Here is a 22,976-nt window from a genome sequence, read left to right as displayed (position 1 = left end):
GTTTTTACAATAGCCTGGCAAGAACTTAACGTCGTATGTTAACATCCAGCCAGTACAGTAACTACTTCTAATGGTTTCTTGTTTAATAATTTTAAATTGTGGGTGCGCTCCGCAGTGTGGCTGGGTAAGTAGGGTCTGTGTAGTCGGCCACCCTGCTTGTCTCTAGTTTTGTTATGTTTGCTTACGTTAGTTATACTGATTTTTATTTGTTTAAATTATGCGGTGGAAATGAGAAATTTCATTATTAAATTGAATTCCATCATTAAAATTGTCAAATAGTAAAGTGATAGTGAAAATAAGACATTTTTCAATATTTTGATGTTAAAAGGAATTGTCAGAACCTATATTTTGTGTTGAGGAACAAAAATAATCCATTAAATTAGCTTTACTTTTTGTGAAGGAGAAAGAGACAGTTTTCTGTTAAAACGATTGCTTATTTAGAACGGTGAAAAAACCCTCTAAAATGAATATTTTTCTTGCACTGCACAGGATATACTGTTTTGTAGCTCCAGGATAGGCATCAGTTTATGAAAGTAGAGAGATTTGGAGGTGGACTGGTTTAGGGAGGTAGTCTGGAAGAGTGTCCACTTTGTTGGTTATCTTCTGCATCGTGCTTGCCGTAACAACAGAAGATAGTTTCCTATAGAATATTATTTGCTCTTTTGTCTGCTTTAGTTGTCAAGATAATGGAGTTTAAAGAAGAGAGCTTCCCACTGGAACAGGCGGTTAAAACGGAGCCCGTGTGTGTCGTCCTTTCAGAAGCCAGCAGCCCTGCCCTGGTCGCTCAGGTAAGTTGTCTCCTCCACAGCGTCTTTCCCCTTTCACATCAGGGCTCATCTTCAGGTTCATAACATCCCTGCTGGAATTTCAGACTTGGAATTTCAAAAGCAGTCAAATGCACATATGTACAAGTTACAGGCAGAAATTATATATGATGATTTGGTGAGGTTTCATCTTAAAATGGAGGGGTGTGTGCGTATCTTCTGCAGTCTGGCAAACTACGTTGGTTTTGCCTGTGTCAGCAGCCATGCACGTCATGCGAGAAGTCATGGCATCCAGTTCGTCCCTCCAGTATTTGTACTTCTGGATGTTTGCTGGGTGTATGAGTGAGTAACCATTGTTTTTTCCACTTGGAGTCCATCTCCCTGAACAGCTCTACCTGCCTTACACAGGAGAGCCAAGGCACGTTTCTGCGTGATAATTGTGTGCTGCTGCCTTCAGGTAGCAAAGCAGCTTGGCTTTTGTTGGGCCAGTGGCTGCACCTTTCAGACCTCTCAGCTGGAAAGGTGGGTGCCTGCTCCCAAACCAAACTGTGCCCGTATCTTTTGGCATGGGTCAGTGCCTTGGCAGTTGCTTGTACATAGGTGCCTTCATTCAGAGGAGGTAATACCCTCTCAGCTGCACAGCCTCAGACAGGTAAGCTGGACCAGGTATGGAAGTGCTGTGCCACTGAACAGATAGTAATTTCCACTTTTATTTGTATATACATTTTCTTTTTTGGCCATTTCAGAGAGGCAGAAGTTAACAGAGCTTTTGTAACTGCTGTCAGATCAAAAGCACTGGTCTAGCCTAAGTGAAACCATTATTTTAGGACCCATTAGGATCCATCCAATATTTCAGGATTCCATTATTTTAGCAGTGTAATTTATAAAAATATATTTCTGTGTTTTAACATGAGTAATGACTGTTTTCACACTCTGAAGGCTCTTCAGGAGCAGCACTTCCTTAATCAGTCTGTCTTGTCACAAAATACCCTGAGTCACGAGAGACGATAAAGCAATGACTACGAGTGCTGGGAATATGTTTCGGGGTAATTGCAGAGTAATCTCGACCATGCAGTAATGTGTAAGGGCAAAGCAGAGGATGTAATCAGAAGCTCTAAGGGTGACTTGTTTGTTTTCTCTCAAGTCCTGTTATTTTCTTCCATTTGTCTTGCCAGTTCCTGAAATCATCTTGGTTATAAAGCTGATTTTAGACAGATGGGAACAGCCTAAGGAAGTTACAGCTCAGAAAGATGGATAAGCAAGTGCGATATGATACCAGTCTGCCAAAGTGATCTTTTCCTCCAAAACAGAGTCCGAAAGGAGGATTTTCTTTAAGATGGTATTTGTTAGCTTAAAGGAAAATATCAAAGTAAACAGGGTAATCAGTCCCCGAGTCGAACACATAGGGAGTGGTGGGTGCTGCAGTTACTTGCAAACGAGCCCCGAGGACAGCGCGAGTGCCCCTGTCGGGTATGGAAATGTGCTTTGGCAGTGTTGGCTCTCACAACTTACAGGCTTTTTGTTGCCTGAAACTCCATTTTAAGGAATTGAAACAAGAACTTTGTTTGTAGCGATGCTCAGGTACTATATCGATAACTGCCAATATTACACACTGAACAAAATTGGGTAAAATGCATTTTAAAAGCAAAGTATTTTACAGTTTACAACTGTGAGTGAACTTGAAAAAGGCTGGCTCTTCGTTTCGTCTAGGAACGTACTCTTGACGTGTTACAGTGCGTTTTACTGTTCATATAGGGTTTATGTGTAGGTCCTTAAGGGATGTGAGTAGCTAAATTGTGTAGTTTATTCACAGTTCGTGCTGTGTGCGTACGTGGAAATCGGCTTGCGTGTTACTGTTAGGAAAGACAGGCGTGTCTGGCAACTGAAGACCACCACAATGAGGTATGTGGCAATTAACATCTTTTCTACTGAGGCTCAATCCTTTCCACGTTTTGGGGGATTGCTCAGATCTGTGGATGTTTCAAATTCCCATCTCTTGCTGACCGACCTTTGGGCTGCTACTTTCTCTGTTTCTGGGGGCCACATTTGTATCTTTTGACACCCTGTATTTTTCTCTTTATCTGTTTAATCCCTTTGTCACCTCCCTCACTCTCTTAAATCCATCTCCAGACTCCATCCCCTGGAGCAGTTTCTAGCAAGTGACACCATATGGACTATCAAAAATCTTCTCAAATCACAGTTCAGGATGCCTGATGTTCAGGTCTGCCAGGCTTCTGATGCTTTATCTGACAGTCCTGAGGACCTACATAATGAGGGGAAGGATTCCTGCTGGGCTCTGGAACTCACGGCATTCATTGCTATCCCTGTAGGCACCCAGGAATTGGACTTTGATAAAACAATTTTAGCTTTCAGTTGCATTTTCCTTCCCTTTTCCTCCCAGTAGAGCTAAGGTACTCAGTGTAAACAGAGAATTTTTAATTAGGCCTTTTAAAATAACTTTCTCAAATGGTTTGTGATGGTTTTCCTGGAATGTGGTGTAGACCTTGGAGCGGTGCAGAGGAAGGCTTGCATGAACACGGTGGTGGCTGAGCCAGCTGTGAGTCACGCAGCCATTCCAAGCGTGCGCTGGGGGAGTTTATACCATTCCACATCATCACATGTTTGTTATGAGTAATCTAAATTAGAGCCGCTTCTCTTGCTTTCGGGTTACCTCTTTATTGACAAAGCTGGTTCTTTGAAGAAGGCAAACCTCTTTGCACATGAGTGCAGCTGGTTGATTGCCCTTGGAGAAGTGACAGTGTATGTCAGTCTGCGGTTTGGCCATGTGCTGAGGATGGAAAAGCAGCATGCTCATCGGGGACGCACGCAGCCCTGCTGCAGGAGTGCTGCCCGTTGGATTCTCTTGCCAAGAAGGAAAATGTTGACTATTGCCATGACTTAAATAGGAGCAGACGGAGACCAACCCTGAGCGCTCCTGAAAGTGCTTTTTAACAGTAGCGCTTGGTGATTTTATCATGTCAGTGTGGTGTTTGAAAATCCCTTCCGCTGGATTTCTGCAGTTGTTATTTCCAGTGGGGAGGCAGGATTTCCTGAAGGGGTGTTCAGCAGTGGGGGGCGGCAGTGGGAACTGCCCAAAGAAACTTCTTCAGCTTTTGCTTGGCCTACGTGTGTGTGTGGGGGGGGCAGAGGTACAGGCAAGCCACAGGACTCGGTCCTTAGTGAATTACTGACTCTTCACCAGTTCTGCAACAAATCAAAGATGCTTATTTCAGATTTTGCACTGGCCCTTAAGATGAGAGAATCTGGTTGAACCTGTTTCCTGGTAGTTGTCAAGAGTGTAAAGAGAAGGGAGCCGGAGGAGAGCTTATAAAACATACCAGGAATGGGATATCTCAGAGAGAAATCTGCCGACTTCCTCAGTTAGGCTTCATCCTCCTTTGAGAAGAGCAGCCTGCCTTCTCTGAACTCTTGTTTTTCTTTTCTGCCACTCGCTCATCCTTGCTGTTTATCAAGGAGTAAAGGCTTGTTTGTGCTTGGCTCTGCTGGACACTCTGGAAAATCAAAGCAGGTTCGCCAGATTACATGGATGTCTTGTATGAATACTTTATTGAAAATGGCCTTAACTTTTGGTTTTCTTCATTTTGGAAGTAAATGACGTCAGTGAATGCTATTCAAGCTCTAAGGAAGAGTGCCTAGCTTTAGATTTGATCCTATTTACATCGACACTATCCAAACTTCGGCCTTTATTTCAGCTGGAGCTTTGGCTACGCAGGGTCCCAGGGTTTCTTGGCTGCCCTGCGCAGGGAAGTTACGCTGAAGTGAGTTCATATTGAAACCAGGTTGCAACCGCTCCTATGCAGAATCGGAGTCCCGTTTCCCTGTGGCTGGCTGCTTTCCCTCCTGCTGAAACCGAGCAGCTATGAACTTTATTATTGATTTTTTTTTTGGTCAGGCTCCTGAGAATTCCAGATTTAGTGGAAGTCCGCCCCGAAACCGTAATTAGTTCGATGTCGCGCAGTCAGCGATACGCGTGCAGCTGCCCGTGGCTTCGGCACTCAGCGGCTCGCTCCCGCCCGGACGAAATAACCGGCGCGTTCCCCGAGCGCCGGCGCAAACTGGCCAAAATAAGAGATAAAAGTGCGCGGGGGGGACACAGGGCTCTTCCCGACCGAGCTCCAGCTCCGTGCCCCGCCGCGGCGCGGCCCGACGGGGCGGTGGGGGGCGGCGGCAGCGCTGCCCGGGCAGACGTGGCAGCCGCCCGGGGCCGGCCCCGCGCGGGAGGCGGCGCCGCGGGGGAGCGGGCCGGGGGCGGCGGCCGGCGGGGAAGGAGGGAGGGCCCGGGAGCCGCAGGTGAGTGGGGCCGGGGCGGCGGGGGTACCCACGACCCCCAACCCCAACGGGACCGAGCCGGGGGGGTAAACCCCAGCGGCGGGGACAGCCCGGGGACCGCGCAGGTGGCACCGTGTTTTGCTTTGCTTTGCTTTGCTTTGCCGGATGCTCCCTCCGGCTGGGGCGTTGCAGTAGGTGGCTCGCGGCGGGGAGGGGGTAAGAAAACGAGGGAAAGAAAAGCGAAGAAATAAAAATGAGGTGAGGGAGAAGAAGCCAAAAAAAAATAAAAAAAGAGGCAAAAGAAAAAAGAAAGGCAAATAAAAAAAAGAAAAAAAGCTTATAAAGTGACAAAAAAGAAAAAAGCAGAAAAAAAAAAAAAGACGAAAATAAAAAAAAAAGGAAAGAAAAGGGAAAGGGAAAAAAAAGACAAAGGGTAAGCCAAAAAAAAAAAAAGGCTAAAAAAAAAAGGGAAGAGCGAGCAGGTACTCGCAGCGCTTTCCGGGAAGGGGGGGGGGCAGCCCCGGTCCGGCGCTGGGCCGGGCCGGCAGCCCCGAGCGAGCGGCGCCGGCACGAAGGTGTTGGCGCAGCCGCGGCCTCCGCCAAAGTCACGGCGTCAGATCGCAGCGGGAGATCGAAGCTGCTGGGGGGAGCCTGGCTGTTCCCCACCTCCCGCGTTCCGCAGCGTTAGTTACAGCGCGGAGATACGTAAAACCGAAAAGAGGTGGGTAGTTGTCCCGGCTGCTGCGGTAAATGAGTAACTGGGAATAACCAAGCGCTCCTGTGCGTGGCATTACCTTTGTTGCACTGGTGGCTGCTTTATTTCCCTGTAATTCCTTCCTTCCTTCCTCAGGGTCCCCTAGATTAGGTGTTTTTAAGAACTCAACCTGGAGAGGAGTTGAGGGGATTTATTTAAAGTGCTGTTGGCTGCTGAGTCCCTTGAGGGAGGGAGGCTTGGAAGTTCCTCCTCTGGCAGGAGTGGAGGCTTCGGAGGTCGTGGGACCACACGCAGTTGTGCTTGGGAAGGCGTTAACCTCTCCTCTTTAAAATCAGCCAGCTGCTGAGTAGCACTGAGCAGCGACGCTGAGCTCAGAAGCGGCTTTAATGTGACGATTAATAAAATGTTACTGCTTTGAAAGGATGCAGAGAGCACGGAAATTTCATCTGTAGGAATCTGGTTTTCCAATTAAATATAGAAGTGTCTCAGGAAAAGGAGACGATCCTGTGTAATGTTTCTGTGAGGAAGTTTGCTAATGCTCTTCTGCTCTCTCGAGTGCTAAATGGTATGGAAAGGTTAAAACGACCGTTCTTTAGTTTATAGACTGGTTAGTGGCTTTGGCAGAAACTTTAGGGAAAATAATATCAATTAACTTTCAAGTTAGAAGCTTGCTTATATTAGAGGGAAATCGTGCCTGTTTGGGTTTTTTTGGCAGGCTGGTGTGTGTAGCAGAAAAAGCTTCCGCTGGGTTGGTGACTTACATAGATAATACTGCCATGAAACACTTCTGTGTTTTGCAGTAACTTAGAGACTGTGCTGCGCTGGTAACGCGCTGCACGGGACGGGAGGAAGGCTCCTGCCCCAAGGGCTTCCCACTTTCACACCCTAAATTGCAAAAATACGTGCCTGGGGTGTGGATCGGGACGGGGCAGGACAATGCCACCCTGGCGTGTTCATTCAGCTCGCGCTTCTGTGCGCCCGTGTTTGCTTCGGTTACCTGGTAGGGCTCAGTGGATCCATACGTTGAGGAGGGATGTAAACAATTGCAGAATCGAGTAATAAGGTATTAGGCGGTTGGAAACCCCGCAGAGGAGCGATAGTGGAGGGGTTATTTCCTGCGACTGTGGAGGAGAGAGCTCTTACAGCGGGAGGAGCGGGGCTGAGTGGAAAGGGTACGGAGCACAGGGCGGGAGAGGGGATTTAACGCTGAGAAAAAGTAAGGAAATTGTGAGGTAAGGGGGTTTAGGTATCTAGGAGGGCAACATTTCCTGCAAGGTGTGAAATCCGTGCATGGAGCCTTTCGCTCTGTATTTTACAAGCTTCAGGTTGATAATACAGGTGCATCAAACCCACCCGTGATCTCACAGCAGGCACACTGAACCAGCGGCTTCAGCCACCCTGAGCTGCTGCCAGGCTCCTGGGCTGCCTCGGTGGGGTGGTTTAGGAGAGCCGAGGGCTGCCAGGCCCTAGCCTCTTCCTGTGTCCAGCTGGAGCTGCTGTGAAAGATGGGAGTTTGGATAACCATGATGAATCCTTTACTGAGTGAAATCTCTGGTGAGGAAGGGCTGCCTTGGGGAATCTTAGGAAAATATGGCTATTCAATTGTAATCTTGTTTCACGTCGTGTATTTTCTTCCTTTTTTTATTGCATAAAACTGCCCTCTCTACATTTGTGGAGCGTGTCTTACTCCCCTCTAGCTACAGCCCTTTGTCTTACCAGGCATGGTGTAGCTGTGCTGAGGAATGGCCAGAAAGGCTCTGTTGGCACATGGTGTGGGAGACTGTGAGTAACTGGTTGATGGTCATCACAAGATCATTTAAGGGAAGTTAAGACTCGCGGCCAGCTGGAGGAGGTGTGTAAAAGCAGCTCTCCACAGTTAGAGGGAGATCTTCCTGTGAAAACCAGCCCAAGGAGGAGAGGAGCCAGCAATTCTGAGGCAGAGGAATGCTTGTGCTAGCTTTCCCCTTCCGTAAAGATGTGTTAAGTTATGCTTGAAATGAAGCCTGACGCTATTCTCTTGGTACATATGTGGTGTTGAAGCCTGACTCCAGTTAAGACCACTGCCAGAGTCTGCCTGTGGCAGGTACAAATCTGAAGTTGAGCCACTGCAGACAAGATGACTGTACCTCCACGGGTAGGTATGACCATGAAGAAAGGCTCCTGCACATCGGTGCAGGAGATGTGGCTGAGAGCATCAGGAATGCAGTTTGTGGGTCTGTGGTGGTGGACACCTTCAGCTGCTCCAGTTCCATCTCTGCCTGGTACTGGAAGAAGGACAGAGCAGGGTAATGAGATCGCTTTTCAGAGGAGAAGTTACATCGTCAGGACTCTAGTCTGCAAAAGATACTGCTGAAGGGGATGCGATCAAGGCTGTGAAGTGCTTAGTGGTGCTGGGAAGTAAATAGTCCATGTGTCCCCTGTCACCAGAGCACGGGGATGTGCAATGAAATTACCAGGCACTAAGTTTAAAACCAATGAAAGGAAATACTTTTGGCAGACAGCACAGGGGGAAGCTGTGGAGCTAGTGCTGCAGGATGCTGGGGACGCCAGGGGTGTTTCAGAGAAGGGCACCAAGGGCCGTTAAGTGTAGGGCTGATGATAGAGTCTGCGCTGCGGGCAGGCCTGGGGACGGTGCTGGGGGAGCATTGCTTCTTCTTGCTGTGGTGTCACTCTGAGGTTCGGCATCTGCTACGATGTGCTCTTGTCTCTGTCTGGGTAACCTTGTGCTTCTGCAGACTAAGAAAGCAACAAGTCGTGTCTTCTGTCTTTCCTGCTTTCACAGTAAAGTGCAATAAAACCATGAATCTTCTACAACGGAGGATCAAGCACCGCAGGAATTTGACCGAGGAGAACAGCTGACCTTGTGCTCGGATCAGCCTCACCTGTTGTAGCGTTAGAGCAGTGCGTTGGGCAGGTGGAGGCAACGCAAAGGGTACGATGTTAAGCCTAAAGAGTGCCAGAAGTGAGGGATATGTCCAAGAGCTGTTCCACGAGGAAGCACAGCAGGTATGTCAGAGAGCTCTTCCCCTTCATAGCCCTAGTTTCTATCTCTGTGGTCTCTGCACCTCCTCCTGGTCACCTCTGTGGCAGGTAAACAATACTGAAGTAACAAAACTCCCCTTCCTTCTGCTACGTAAACCTGAGGGGCTTTATTTAGAAAGGGAAAGACGAGACTTTAGGGAGGTGATTCTCCCTCACTAGTCTGCCCTTGTGAGACCCCACTTGCAGTACTGCCTTCAGCTCTGGGGCCCTCAACATAAGGAGGACATAAAGCTGTTGGAGTGGGTCCAGAGGAGGGCCACAAAGATAATCCAGGGGCTGGAGCACTGCTCCTGTGAAGACAGGCTGAGAGAGTTGGCGTCGTTCAGCCTGGAGAAGAGAAGGCTCTGGGGAGACCTTCTAGCAGCCTTCCAGTACCTAAAGGGGACCTACAAGAAAGCTGGAGAGGGACTTTTTACAAGGGCATGTAGTGATAGGACAAGGGGTAATGGATTTAAACTGAAAGAGGGAAGATTTTGGTTAGATCTAAGGAAGAAATTCTTTCCTCTGAGGGTGGTGAAGCACTGGAACAGGTTGCCCAGAGAAGTTGTGGATGCCCCATCCCTGGAAGTGTTCAAGGCCAGGTTGGTTGGATGAGGCTTTGGACAACCTGATGTAGTGGAAGGTGTCCCTGCCCATGGCAGGGGGGTTGGAACTAAATGATCTTTAAGGTCCCTTCCAAACCAACCCATTCTATGGTGATTCTGTGACTTGGTTTCCAGAGTTGCAAAGGGGAAGCTGTAGTTTCCTTGGAGTTTCAGCTCTTGATTCCAGCAGCTCTGAAATTCACTGGTGTCCTGAGTACCAGAATCCTGTGTCTCCTCTAGAAACGTAGTGCCCTGATCCCCAGGTCTGTTGGAGATGGCTGTATGTGATGAGTAAGCCATCTTAGCCTACCCTGGCAGTCTCAGTCTGTCCAGCCCAGTTTGTCATCTCATCTATGAGTTTGTTGTCTCATCTACAAGACTTCTCCAGTGCACTGAGGACCCTGCTTGTCTTGGTGGGGTGCTTGGCAGAGACAGAAGGAGAAGCACAACGTATAGCTGCAGGCTCTGTGAAGGACCCCTTAAATGTTGGTTTTGGTTCATGTAGCATCATCAGTGGGGCTAATTTGCTGCGGCTGAGTAGGATTCTATTGCTGCTTATCCTATGAGAATATAAATGGGATATTACAGGGAACTCTCTCTTCGAGGGCCCAGTGTCCCAACAGCTCCATTGCCCCTTTGTCCTAGAGACAGCTTGCAGCAAAGTGACGTCTTAGCAGCTGTTGGTGGCCATCCCACTGTAGGTGGCTGGCTGTTGCACCACTTCTGCAGGCTACCTGTAAAGCATGAGAGGTAAAACCAAAGGCTTTGCTTTCCTCTAGGTATCTCAAACGCAGACAAAGCCCTGGTGGAAGATCCAGCTGTTTGTGTGGGAGCCGGTGCTTTTTGGAACGTGGGATGGCGTTTTCACCTCCTGCATGATCAACATTTTTGGAGTGGTTCTTTTCTTGAGGACAGGATGGCTCGTGGTAAGTGAGTGCTGACTTGGTTGAACGTGTGAATAGGTGTTTTCCTGCTCACCTCCTTACCTTGTGTCTCCTTCACCAACCAGGAGTTTTGGCTTCTGTGCTGTTTGTTGTAGGCTTTGCTTACATCCTCTGGTATTTTGTAGCATTTCAAAAAGTTCTACTAAAAGGGAAAACTGCAGTGGTCTTTGTAAGCAGTTTCCTATTTTAGCTTTAGGAAAGAAAAAGGAAAACACAACAATCAACATTGACAATGAACAGGGACACCCTTGCGTTGTACTGTTGAGATGAAATAACGGCTTTTCAGGTAAAGCGTAATGCTGTAGTTACAGCTACTCAGCCATCTTCCCAACACCACTGAATCACAGAGTCATAGGATGGTTCGGGTTGGAAGGGACCTTAAAGGTCATTCAGTTCCAACCCCTCTGCCATGGTCAGGGACACCTTCCACTACATCAGGTTGCTAAAAGCTTCATCCAACCAACCTGGCCTTGAACACTTCCAGGGATGGGGCATCCACAACTTCTCTGGGCAACCTGTTCCAGTGCTTCACCACCCTCAGAGGAAAGAATTTCTTCCTTAGATCTAACCAAAATCTTCCCTCTTTCAGTTTAAATCCATTACCCCTTGTCCTATCACTACATGCCCTTGTAAAAAGTCCCTCTCCAGCTTTCCTGTAGGCTCCCTTTAGGTACTGGAAGGCTGCAATAAGATCACCTCGGAGCCTTCTCTTCTCCAGGCTGAACAACTCCAACTCTCTCAGCCTGTCTTCATAGAGAGATGCTCCAGCCCCTGGATTATCTTTGTGGCCCTCCTCTGGACCCACTCCAACAGCTTTATGTCCTTCTTATGTTGGGGACACCAGAGCTGAATGCAGTACTGCAAGTGGGGTCTCACGAGAGCAGAGTAGGGGCAGAATCCCCTCCCTCGACCTGCTGGCCATGCTTCTTTTGATACAGCCCAGGATACGGTTGGCTTTCTGGGCTGCCAGTGCACATTGCCGGCTCATGTTGAGCTTCTCATCCACCAGCACTCCCAAGTCCTTTTCCTCAGGGCTGCTCTCAATCCATTCTCCGCCCAGCCTGTACTTGTGCTTGGGATTCCCCCGACCCACGTGCAGGGCCTTGCACTGGGCCTTGTTGAACTTCGTGAGGTTCTCACAGGCCCACCTCTCCAGTCTGTCAAGGTCCCTCTGGATGGCATCGCTTCCCTCCAGCCTGTTGACCACACCACACAGCTTGGTGTCGTCAGCAAACTTGCTGAGGGTGCACTCAATCCCACTGTCCATGTCACTGACAAGGATATGAAGCAGGTCTCTTCCAAACTGTCAGTGTTGGAGTCCCTGATGTCTTGAATGGTGATGGTCAGTCAGGTGAAACTGTCATCACTGCCAAAAGGGGATTCCGCTTGTAGATCCTGAATAGTACCTCGCTGAGGTTCAAAGCCTGGAAGAGTGTCTCTGCTTCCCTCCTGATGCAAAATGTTGTCCTGTACCTTAAAATTTCCCCTTAGAAGAAGGAAAGCTCCCCTAGGGACGGGTGGAATTTGAGCTTCAGGCAGAGTCCGTGTCACAGGCACGAGTCCATGTCACAGACACGGTGGACATCTTCCAAAAGGAGCAGGAAGACACTCTAACATTGTATTGAAAATGGCTCCACTGAAGGCTTTGAGGGGAGCTGCACTCGTGGTGGTGGATAAGTCGGGATGACTTCCTCAGCTCCCTTTTCCTCCTGAGCTTATTTCCTCCACATGTCCTTTGAAAGTGAGTTACTGCTGGAGCGAACACAAATAAAAATAAAGCCAGTAAATAAAAGAAAAACCTAAGCAGCTGGAAGCTAGCATGAAAGGGAAGGGAGGAGGAGTCAGGGTTGGCAGAGAGCTCCCCTGGCAGAGAACAGTCATACGTCGAGCCGTTCGCAGAGTCAGGCTTTTGCTATAGATTTCCAGAGCCGGGGCCGGTAAAGCTGAATTCCACGGGACCCTGATCTTGCCGAAATGTTCACGACTGTTGTAACGCTGCATAACCCCTTCCAGCACAGGTGCAAAAATAAGCGTCTGTGTTTAATGGGGGCTTTTTCTTCCCACTTTCTCTGCTTGCTATTGTTGCTGTGAGTCCAACTTTTCTCCCTGGTCTTTGCGTTAACCCTTTCTTCTGTGGGAACCATTGGATCACCCTTTCACTAGCTGCTGCCATAGCCTGGTGCAACCAGCAGATCCTGGGAAAACCCGAGGCTACCTATATGTTAGGTGTGCAAGCTTTTTTCTTTTTTTTTTTTTTTTAACTGAAGTGTGTCGTATTCATTAACCCTTTTAGCCTGATGGTAAGCCGTTGAAGATAAAGAACAGTTGTCCTTTTAAAAAAGGAGTATTGGGCTGTAGTGGGCTACGGTGCTGACCCAGCCAGCCACTGTGTTTATAGCAGAGCTTGGCTCCATTCCCCACTGACCAGATAAAGCCCCTGTCAAAGGCAGCGGGATGCTGAACCAAAATAGGATTTTGTGATGATAGCAACATCCTGGATCTGTTTCTGTTGTTTTACAAAAAAAAAAAAAAAGAGAAAAGGGGGAAAAAAAAATAATACGGGATTTCAACCAACCCCAAAGCTTTCAGTGCTGGTGATAAACGCCGTCAAGGCTGGTGATCTCAGAAATGAGCAGTGTGGGAGCAGGAGGAGAAGGAGCAAGGTTGGAAAGGGGCGATGTGGACATGGCCTGTATATGGGTGAAGGCAGGGGAAGGGAAGGCAGGCGTTAACGAGGCACTGGGCACCGGAGAAGACTTCTGATGGTGTGCACTGGGCTGAGCGATTGGTCAGCAGGGGAAGGTGGGCTGGAGCCTGAGGGAAAACTTTTGACCCTGGAAAATAAATTACAGTTGTGTGTGAAAGAGTTGGAAGGTCCAGAGCTTGGAAGAGGTGCTTGAATGCTTGTGGAGGTACTGAGCGCCTTCTCTTTCTGATAATACGACCTAAACTGAACCTCCCCGGGTACAGGGAGAGTGGGAGCCACCTGCCCCTGGGCCTGTGGATATGGGCCGGAGCACGCTGCGGCATGAGGGTGTTAGTTATCTTCCACCCCGTGATGCCTTTGGGGTTTTCTTCTCTGATATCTCATTATTTGGGAGGATCAAAGCTTTTAAAGGTAAATGTTCTGAAAAATTAAAGTGCGAGCTTGATGCTCTTAACAAATCAGCTGTTGCAAATCTCAGATGTTCCATGTTGAAATGACTTTTTGTTATGAAAGTAGGGTTTTTGTTTTGTTTTGTTTTGTTTTTTGAAGTATGTCATTCTAAAACATGCAAATAGATGGGGATTCCCTGCCCATGGTGTTGAATCATTGTTTGACCTCATTCCTTTTAAAACAGAGGACAAAATCAGCGATTCCTGCAGGAGTCTGGTGACTGAGCAGAACCTGCTCATGCAAAGATCTGTCCAGCCCCAGGACAAGGCAGGTCTTCTTCAAACAGATGCTAATAGGAACTGTAAATTTGGCAATCAATTATAATTATGTCAATTAGATAAGTACGGGGTGTGTGTGTGTGTTTTTCTTTTAATCCATAATGACTCCAGATTCATTGATCACTAGTGACAAGAAGCAGATAGGTCCTTTTTCTGTCTCAACAGAGTTGGTGTGAGTTGATCTTTATTTGATTTTTTATTTTTTTTTTAATTCCAGGGAAACACTGGCATTGTAATGGGCATGTTTCTGGTGTCCTTTGTCATCCTGGTTGCCCTGGTGACAGTCTTATCTGGAATTGGAGTGTGTGAGAAGTGCAGCATCGGAAGTGGAGGAGTCTACTCCATGATTTCTACTGTCCTCGGAGGTCAAGTAGGGGGGACCATTGGCCTCCTTTATATTTTTGGCCAGGTAATTAAAAAAAAGTTATTTAAAGAAAGTTTAGAAACTTTGCAATGCAGATGTTAATTTTCTGCTTTCCTGCTGCAGGAGTTAATGCTCCAGGTAAAATCTGAGTAATGCTCCAGTATGCTGGACAGCATGGGAGAGCACCACGGGGAGCATTCAGCCCCGCTCTGCTCCCCAAGAGCAAGCCTGTGAATGGCAGTAGACCACCTGGCGTGGGTCACAACGGTGGAGGAACTGGGTGTCTGAACAAGAGAACCGTGCAGGACATGCCCTCCCATCCCAAGTTACCCCCATTACCAGGACATGCCCTTGCTGTCAAGAAACTTGAGTGAAACCGAAGTGGGAGAGGCCAGGGTGGCCACCTAAAGGACTGCGAGCAGCTGTGGCATGGCAGGTTGACCTTGGCGTGCTCCCCATGCCCTTAGGGACCAAGCAAGCCTTGGATACTTCTCTGTGGGAGCCAGCAGAAGTGGAGCTGGTATGGGAGGAGTGCTGGGCAGCAGTAAGGGTCACAGCTAATTGACTTCTAGAGATCCTAAAGTCACAGTTCTGAGTTTTCTGAAGAGCCCCAAGGAGCCATCGTGATGGTGAAGCACTGAAATACACAAGTAGTAAACATAAGGAATGGAAAGTCGTCTCTTAAACATGCAGAAACTTAACCACCTCCCCCATAAAGATGTTATGAACAGTGTAAAATGTGGTGAGCAGAGAAGTGTTTTTATTGAGATTTGTTTTTAACTGACTGGCTTGGAGCAATCTCCAAAAACCCTTAAAAACCCCCAAATCAAAACTAATCCCCTCTTCTCCTTTCACTCCAGATTAAAAGCAAGTGTCCATAAAATGCGAACTGAACACAGTTATGAGCCAAGATATGGAAATGGGCCACACATGAGAATCCTTCCTGTCATATTTTCCACTCCTGCTCTCCAAGCGGACCCCGTCTGGGAAAGCAATCAGGCTGCAGCCTGTCCTGAGGGTCATAAAAGCTGAGCTGCGGCAGCCCCGGCCTTGCCTGGGCATCCCGTGTGCATGGCGGGCTGCGGGGTGGGAGCCGGCGGCTCGCTCAGGAACACTGCGCCTGCTCCCAAAAACTGATGCCTTTCCCTTCTCTGTGGCCGTGCTTTCTGCCCAGCGTGCTCTGCACCAGCTGCAAGATGCTCACGTTGTTCTGTAACCTCCGTCATGAGGCGAGTCCGGCCAGAAATGGGGCTATTCCCATTCCCTGGTCTGACTGGGGCAAGTGGGGAATGAGTGGCCATGTGCTGCTGGTGCCCTGGGAGATGAGAGGTGGCTCAGCGCCCTGGGGCTGCTGCAGAGATGGGCTCCTGCTACGTCAGCCAAGGTGAGCGGAGACCTGGCTGGGCTTTGCTGTCCTCCTGGGATGCTCCAGAGGAGAGATGTAATCAGATTGCTCTAAACGATGCAGCACGTGTCTGCTCGGTCCTACAGAGACCGACGTGTGTTTGGTCACTACAGCTCCAACCATGAAGCCAGGGTTTGGTGCTTTTCTCTGCGGTCTCCTTTCCTGGAGTGGTTTGCAGTAAGACCTGTTGGTGCAAGCAGAGACCTTCTAGGGTCCATCCTTAAAATCCCCAAAGCAAAGATAGTGGCAGCATTTATCTCGCCTAGCGAAGTGTGTGGTTTACAAAGGCTCGTAACAGGCTGTTTTCTGCAACTTTCAGCCTAGAACTCAGATCTGATTTCAAGACAGGTAGTTCATGAGAAACTAGCCCGTGTCACGGCGCCGCTGGGGCCCTGGCCGGTGCTGTGTGTGGGGCAGCGGGGTGTATGTGGGCACCAGCTGCTGCGATCTGCTGGTGTTGCTCGTGATTCATCAGAGGAGAGGCTTCAGGGAGGCTCGTGGTGCTGAGAGTGGCAGAGGCTCTGCTCTACTCCCTTCAAAGTGTCCTTGCACGTTGCTGTCCTTGGCCTGAAAGGAAAGAGAACTTACACTGATGTTGGTCAGGTACAGGGAGTTGAGGTTGGGTGATGCTGCTTTCTGTCTACTGGGCTTTTCCTCATGTGAGTGGCAAGAACTGCACCTGGTTTTAATGTGTTTATTGGAGTTAGAATCTGTTTGGGGTTTTTTTTTGTCTTCAGGTCTCAAGTGCGCTTTTTATAGGTGCCCCAAGCAGAGCTGTGCCGGTGTGGGGTGTTGTCCCCTGCTTGGTCATGAGGGACCTGTTTTCCGGAGAGACCACCGTATAGGACATATGTGGTCCACTTAGTGGTGGTGTAGGCCATGCTAAACACAAGTAAAGAAGAATACATCCACTTATTTGGGGACTACCCTGCAGAGTCTGAGAATTCTCTGGTGGAGACATTCATGGTGGGGATACCAGTGAGGAGGAGACTTCCAGGGTGTAGTTCACCCGATCTGTGCTAGGTGTGTACCTATGATGGAAGTGAATCCTTCTCCAGGACCTCCAAGTTGTAGGTGTCCGAGTCTGAATGGGTGAATCCCACGCACCTTGCTTGCTCCAGACTCCTGGATGTGGATCAGGTCGTCCTGGACACCCTCAGTGGAGTGGTGCTAGGTCAGTCCAAGGGGGATCTGCAGCAAAGGAGAGGTCTGCTCTGTCTCTTGCTGGCTTGGGTGGGAGTTTTCTCCTTTCCAGTCGTGGGGGAGCTGTGCTGCACATCCCTCGTCCATGGATGCCATGTGCTGCAAAGGGTTGTTGCTGAAATGTCAGCTAGTGGGAACGTCTGGAGGGAAGTGTCCTGGTATTCAGGATCTCTACCCCACAGCGGGGTTTGGGGCCTGAACCTGTGCTGCAGATGTCTCATCCTGCAGGCTCTCAGCCCCCCAGGGCAAAGCGCCTGTCCTGCCCTGCAGCAAGGCAAACAAGCAGCTTTGCTGGGAGCTCAGGGGACATGGCTTGTGCAATGCGCTCTCCTCAAAAGTGCAGGCTCCATTCCAGCAACGAGATGGGGAGCCGGGGAAACATCAGAACTCACATCCAAGCTAAACACCGAGTTAAAAATAAACCCCTGGGAGGCAATGAAGGGGGAAGCAAACTGCCGTTCTTCAGGCAGGTGTTGAACTGAGACCCTTCCCTTCAGAGAAACAGGAGAAGGGAAGGAGTTTGAATGTTGACTCATCCTTTTCTCCATGGGAGGAGCCAGTGTGGTTTCTCCTGGAGCATTAATGGAGGGTAAATTTTAAAGTCAGTGGAAAGTTTAAAGCCCTCTCCGTTTGCCAGGCTGTAGGTACGCTGCCCTGGCAGTGTGCTGTCTTACAGCAATACGATTCAGTCCCTGTAGGCATTAAAGATTGTGTTGTGACAGCAAACATCTGTCTGAACGGAGACCTCCCAGCTTGGCAGGTGGATGGGATCCCTTGTTCTCTTGCAGGGCGCTCACGGAGCTCTGTCCTTCAGTGCGTTGCAGGTGCCATGTACATCACTGGCTTTGCGGAGTCCATTGCAGACGTCCTGAGCCTCAGCAACATCTGGGCAGTGCGTGGCATCTCCCTGGCTGTGCTGCTGGGCCTGCTGGGCATCAACCTGGCCGGGGTGAAGTGGATCATCAGGCTCCAGCTCCTGCTGCTCTTCCTACTGGCTGTCTCGACGCTGGACTTTGTCATCGGGTCCTTTACACACCTTGATCCAGGTAAAATCATGGGTTCATCACGTTGGGGTCAGGAGGTGCTAATCCCCCCCGGGGTTTTCTCCTTGAGTGTCTTTGTGAAGTTGGACATCTGGGCAGAGGTAGAGTTCAGCGCTTCCAGATGTGTTCTCTGTCCTTCGTTACCGATCTTTTAGAGGCAACCCTTAATTTCACAAGGAGTAAGTATTTCCAGAGAGTGACTGAAGATGCCGTTAGTAATTAAGGTGTTTAACCTCAGGAATTGAGCTCTCAGTGTGTGCTTGTTACACTTGAATTGCACTCGGGGGTTTTCTAACAAGAGAGCGGCTATGTTTGCCAGCACTCTTTGTAGTCTTCTGCTTTCTAACTCTGTGTTATGCATTGTTCCCATGAAAACTAGGGATTGTGACTTTATGTTAAGGAGATCTTCTCCCCTGAGACTCCTGAGGTCACTTAGACCTGGCTGTGATGAGCTGTGCCACCAGCACTGGCCCCGGGCTGCACACTGCTGGATTTGCTGCCCAGAGCCGTGTTGGGGAGCTGAGGAGGGAGCTGAGTGGGCTGGGGCAGGTGACTGCTGGAGTTTTAAAGAGCTGTGGGCGCAATTCTCCCCCATTAACCTTCCCCAGCCTGACGTGAGCCTGCAGCGGCCACTCCAGCTTGGGCAAGGAGGAGGTTCAGGGCTCCCGCATGCAGCCCTGCTTGCATCTCGAGCCCCCGTCCCCTACCTCCATCCTCATCCCCGAGAAGTGTTTGCAGGGAAACACATCTCGAGATGTGGGGAGCTGTGGTGGAAGGGGTCCGTGAGTGCCACAGCACCCACCCCAGCAATAACGAAGTGTAATTAGCTGAGTAAACAGAAGGTGTCACCTTTTTCTTGGCTTCCTCTGTGGCCAGCAGCACCTTAGGAGGTTGGAAGCATCCTGCTAAAGTTGGTTTAAAGGAAAGATCCTCAGTTTTGACATAGTTAGGATTCAGCTGCCAAATTAGGAAGCAGGAGGTCAGTTGTGTAGGTGTTCATACACGGCTGAGTTTTCACACTGCTGGGTTATTTTGTGCTGCTGGTACAGTGTGCAAGGTCAGTGGGGTGGGAGCAGAGACCTCATGGAGACAACCTTGTGGAAAGGCATTTGCCTTTTATATTTAGCATGTAAGAAATGCCCCAAATGGAAGCTGGTAAAAGTCTCAGCAGACACTTGTGAATGAGAGCGGAGCGAGGATAGCTGTGCTCAGTGTGGCATGTTTTGCAGAGAAAGCAACTGACCTGCTCCAAACAGCTGCATTCCATAGGAAGTTGTTTTCTAAAGGAAATGGGGGCGAGGAGGGGTTTGCGTTTCGTTTGTGCTCAGAGGAGAACTTTAATGTGGACCGAGAGACCTGTCTAACAGTAGAGAGAAAATGAATGCTTGGGCTGACAGCTGATGGTAGGAAAGTGAACATGGAACCAGGAGGAGAGAATTAGAGGAATACAAACATCAGCAGGAAACATGCCCAAGTTGAGGTCAACATAGTCATCTTTGATTTCCTCCACTGCCGAGCACTATGTCATTTTCTTCTGACAGAAAATAGAGGAAGGATAGGGATGAGGCAGCTGAGCATCCCAGGTGCTGTAGTTGAGCCATGGCTGGCTAAGGAGAGGAAGGTTTCCAGTGCATGGAAGAACATCGGGCTGATGGTGTCCTGATCCGAGCCCCAGACACCAGTACCCTGGAGCAGCACTGCCCGTATGGTGGGACCTGTGGCCATAAGGATGGTTGAGGAGAGCTGTGGGTTTCTCTGCTTTGACACACCGCTACTGTGAGAGAGAACTGTTTGGAGCCAGGCTGAACGGTTGATTCCTCCCAAGTCCTGCATTTCCCCACAAGGCCTCTGAGTGGTGTGTCAGCACCAATGGTGAGCACCGGGCTTCAAGGAGCCTCTCCACTCTGTCTTGCACGCTTTCTGCTCAGCATGGATGATGGATGCGTGTCTCTTGGGTGTGATCGCACCAGACAGCAAAGCATCCCTCCTGCGAGGAGGCTGCGCGTGGGACGCGCGGGTGTCGGTGAAGCTCCGTCCTCGGGAGTTGGCTGATGGCAGTGGTGGGGTGCGGTGCACCCGAGCCCAGCACCTGGGGAAGCATTTGAGACCCCTTTGGGGTGGGCAGTCAACTAGTGAGCTCTCTGCAGCCTTCGCATGCGTGGGGTTGTTCTGGGCTTGGTTTTTGGCGGGGACGCGAAGGGCAGCGTGCGGGGAGAGGGGAGTTTTGAGGATGGACCTGTGAGCTGGAAGGATTTCAGCTGCCATCTCCTCTGGGTTGCTTCCTTGTTTTCTGACAGGCTTATGGGGTTTCAGTTCAGAGCCTCAGGTGTCGGTCTCCGAACCTGTAAAATGGGCATCGCGCAGCCATCCTGCCTTTTCCGCTCCTGCCACGGCCGCCTTCTCCCTCACTTCACTTTTCCGAGTGCTATGCACATACCAAAGGACCACGCATCTGCCAAGCAGCAGTTATTTGGATGTGAATAATCTCCAGGAATGCCTGTCCATCTCAAAGGCCTGTGTGTGGCTGGGCTGGGTGGAGTCCTGCTCTTCTCTCGTTCCCTCAGCTCACACCCAGGCACACACCACATCGGACATTGTCCAAGCACTCACTCCCTTCCTGTGGTTTGCCTTTATTTTTAGTCTGAGGACGGAGTGTGTTTACACAAAAGGGGGCTTCTCAGCACGGCTTCCTGCTGCTTTTTCTCATTTTATTTATTTATTTTTTTCCCCTCCCTATTGCCGTGGCTCACTCCTGCTCCCAGAGCCGGCCACGTTCCTGCAGCCCAGAGCTGGGGCTGGAGGAGCTGAGTGGCTCCAGCAGACAGGGAGTGCTCTGGGTCACTTGTCCAGGTCTCCCTGCCTGCTCCCTGCCAGGCTGCAGCATCCCTCTGCCTGGCCCCGAGGGCTTTGGCTCCTTCCCGCAGGGTGGGGTGAGACTGGCTGTTTTTTTGGAGTTAATCCTAATTCCTCCTCTTGACTCCAGCTGGTGCTTCCCCTGGGAAAGGGTCACGGTCCCAGGCTGGGATCTTGGCCAGGGGTGGGTGGCGAGGAGAGGAGCTCCCTGCACTGTCTGAAAACCAGCCTTGTTGAGCTGCCTCCGGCCACTCTCCTTACAATTCAGTCCCACCTCCAGAAACAGAAACCTCCGTGCTCCTTTGTCAGGATGGAAAACATCCGTATTCCTTTTCTCCCCAGGCACAGCTTACTGTTTTTACCAAACCTAACACAGGTGAATTGAAATCGGGCAATGCTCAACTCCTCAGCTCATAACCAAGCCCCGGCGCTTGCTGCACAACTGCGCGGTGGCAGCGCCAGGTTTTCTTGACTTGCGTTTGAATTCTGGAGGGCCACACCTCAAAATCGGCCTGAGTTGTTCTGGGGGCAGCGATGGATGTAAAGCAGAGGATGCTCCTCTCCGTGACCAGCTCCTCAGAACAGTACGTGAAACTTTTTGGCCTCTTTGCGTCTTGAACGTTAGAGTCATGGAAAAAGAAGATAAGCTCACTGTTAATGCCCCCACTTTTATTTTCCTAGCATATCTCTAATTTTTGTGTAGGGTGACTCCCAAATACTCCCTTTCAATTAGGCGCCTGCTTTCCTGTTTTGGCAGCGGCTCTCAGGTGCCCCGTTGAAGCAGAGCGGCTGCGGGAGCGCGTCGAGGAGGGGGGCGGTTATTGGGGAGGGCTGGTGTTAATTTGGCTGCGCTTTGCTGGGGAGATGAAAGGAATCGCAACACCAGCCAAAAGGGCCCAGCAACAGCCTCTGAAATGCCTGGGGGAAAAAAAAAATACAATAATGATTTTGTTGGGAGTTCAATAATTGGAGCATGGGGGTCTGACCCCTGGGGACCCTCACGGCTGGGACCCCGCATCCTGCAGCAGTCGGTGCTACAGGAACATGCGTAGTTCATTTCCCAGGGACACAGGAGGGCTTGGAAGGCGCGTTGCTGTCGGGGTGCTTCTGCTTGGGATTATTTTCCATGCAAACTGCATCCTTCGTGTCACCCGCTTGGGTTTTAGCTTCCTGGAGCTGCTCTCATACAGCCCAGAAAACCTATTTATTATTCTCACTTCTTCCTCCCACGATGAGTCCTTTGGAGGATTCATCCCCGTCAGGCATCCTGAGGCCGAACTGGGGAGTGGATACTCCCCGGTGGGTACCGCTGGTGAGGAGCCTCGCCTGGGGCTGCTCCAGCAGAAGGGGAACCTGCGTTTGTTTCAGTGATTTATGGATGTAAACACTCCGGTGTTGTAAAGATCCCTTCAAGAGTGCCTCAGGGGCTTTGATGGATTGAATAAATTAAATATATTCCCACATATTTAGTATGAAAGTGATCAAAGTGTCCTAATTGAGGGACTTTTGCTCAGCTCTGGGTTGTTTTATTTTATTTTTGGGCATGAGGGGTGTGCCCCAATTTCATAAGAGAGGGTGCAGGAAGGATGTGTGTGTCAGAAGATGATCTGCAGCTAATCCCAGAGGCTTTATCCAGGCTGATTGCTGACTTCCTGGCCTGAGACACATCTGGAAACTGGCATCAAATTCCAAGTAGAGATCACCGAGCGAGCGGCAGGAGAAAAAAAAAAAAATCCCACTTTGCTACCGAACAAGGTAGACACCGTGGTGAATAAAAGCAGGAGGCTGCTAATACGCTCTTTATTTATTAAAAAACATGAGATTGCTTTCCCCAGGTTTTTCCAATTATAGCGCATTGAATGGCCCTGACATCACTCTTGAGCCCGGGCCAGCCTATTCAATGGTCTGGCGAAGACATTTATTAACTGGTTACCTGCCAATTGTCTGGGCTAGGAGCTGCGGGACAGATGTGTTTTGAAAAGTGATAACATTGTTAGGGGCCTTGTTTAGATAGCGAGAGGAAAGCTCCACCACTCTGTCCAGGCTCTCTGAAGTAGGTATTTAAAGCAGTTTATTTAAAAGAAAAAAAAAAAAAAAAAAAAATCAGTTGAGACGTAACTTTTGCTGCATGGTTCCACTCTGCCGCCCCTTTCATAGGTAGGTTTTCATGGTGTTTCCTGGCTGGAGGACAGCCGGCAGTAGGACTTTGTTGAGGAGCAGCGATCTCGCCTGCCGGCGGATGCTCGGGGTGTTGGTACAGCTGCTGCTCGCCGGAGGCCGGAGCTGGTGTCCCTGTGCCCCTGCTCCACCGAGGCCAGGCGGGATTTCTGAGCC

At 49.7% G+C, this 22,976-nt stretch overlaps 1 protein-coding gene across 1 annotated transcript in view; it reads left to right on the top strand.

Annotated features, from left to right (window-relative positions):
• Window positions 1–8,692: 8,692 nt before the first annotated feature.
• The window catches only part of SLC12A8 (solute carrier family 12 member 8), a 52,078-nt gene continuing 37,794 nt past the window's right edge, over window positions 8,693–22,976 (top strand). Inside the window, exons 1-4 of the mRNA XM_086615556.1 lie at window positions 8,693–8,775; window positions 10,175–10,321; window positions 13,992–14,183; window positions 17,561–17,792. Of these exons, the coding sequence (XP_086471682.1) occupies window positions 8,707–8,775; window positions 10,175–10,321; window positions 13,992–14,183; window positions 17,561–17,792 (640 nt within the window). The 5' untranslated portion in view covers window positions 8,693–8,706. The remainder of the gene's footprint in view (window positions 8,776–10,174; window positions 10,322–13,991; window positions 14,184–17,560; window positions 17,793–22,976) is intronic.

This window comes from Tauraco erythrolophus, chromosome 8 (assembly GCF_009769465.1).
Source record: "Tauraco erythrolophus isolate bTauEry1 chromosome 8, bTauEry1.pri, whole genome shotgun sequence".
In the NCBI taxonomy this organism is placed as follows: Eukaryota; Metazoa; Chordata; class Aves; order Musophagiformes; family Musophagidae; genus Tauraco; species Tauraco erythrolophus.
This window is presented reverse-complemented; position numbering and strand designations above follow the sequence as displayed.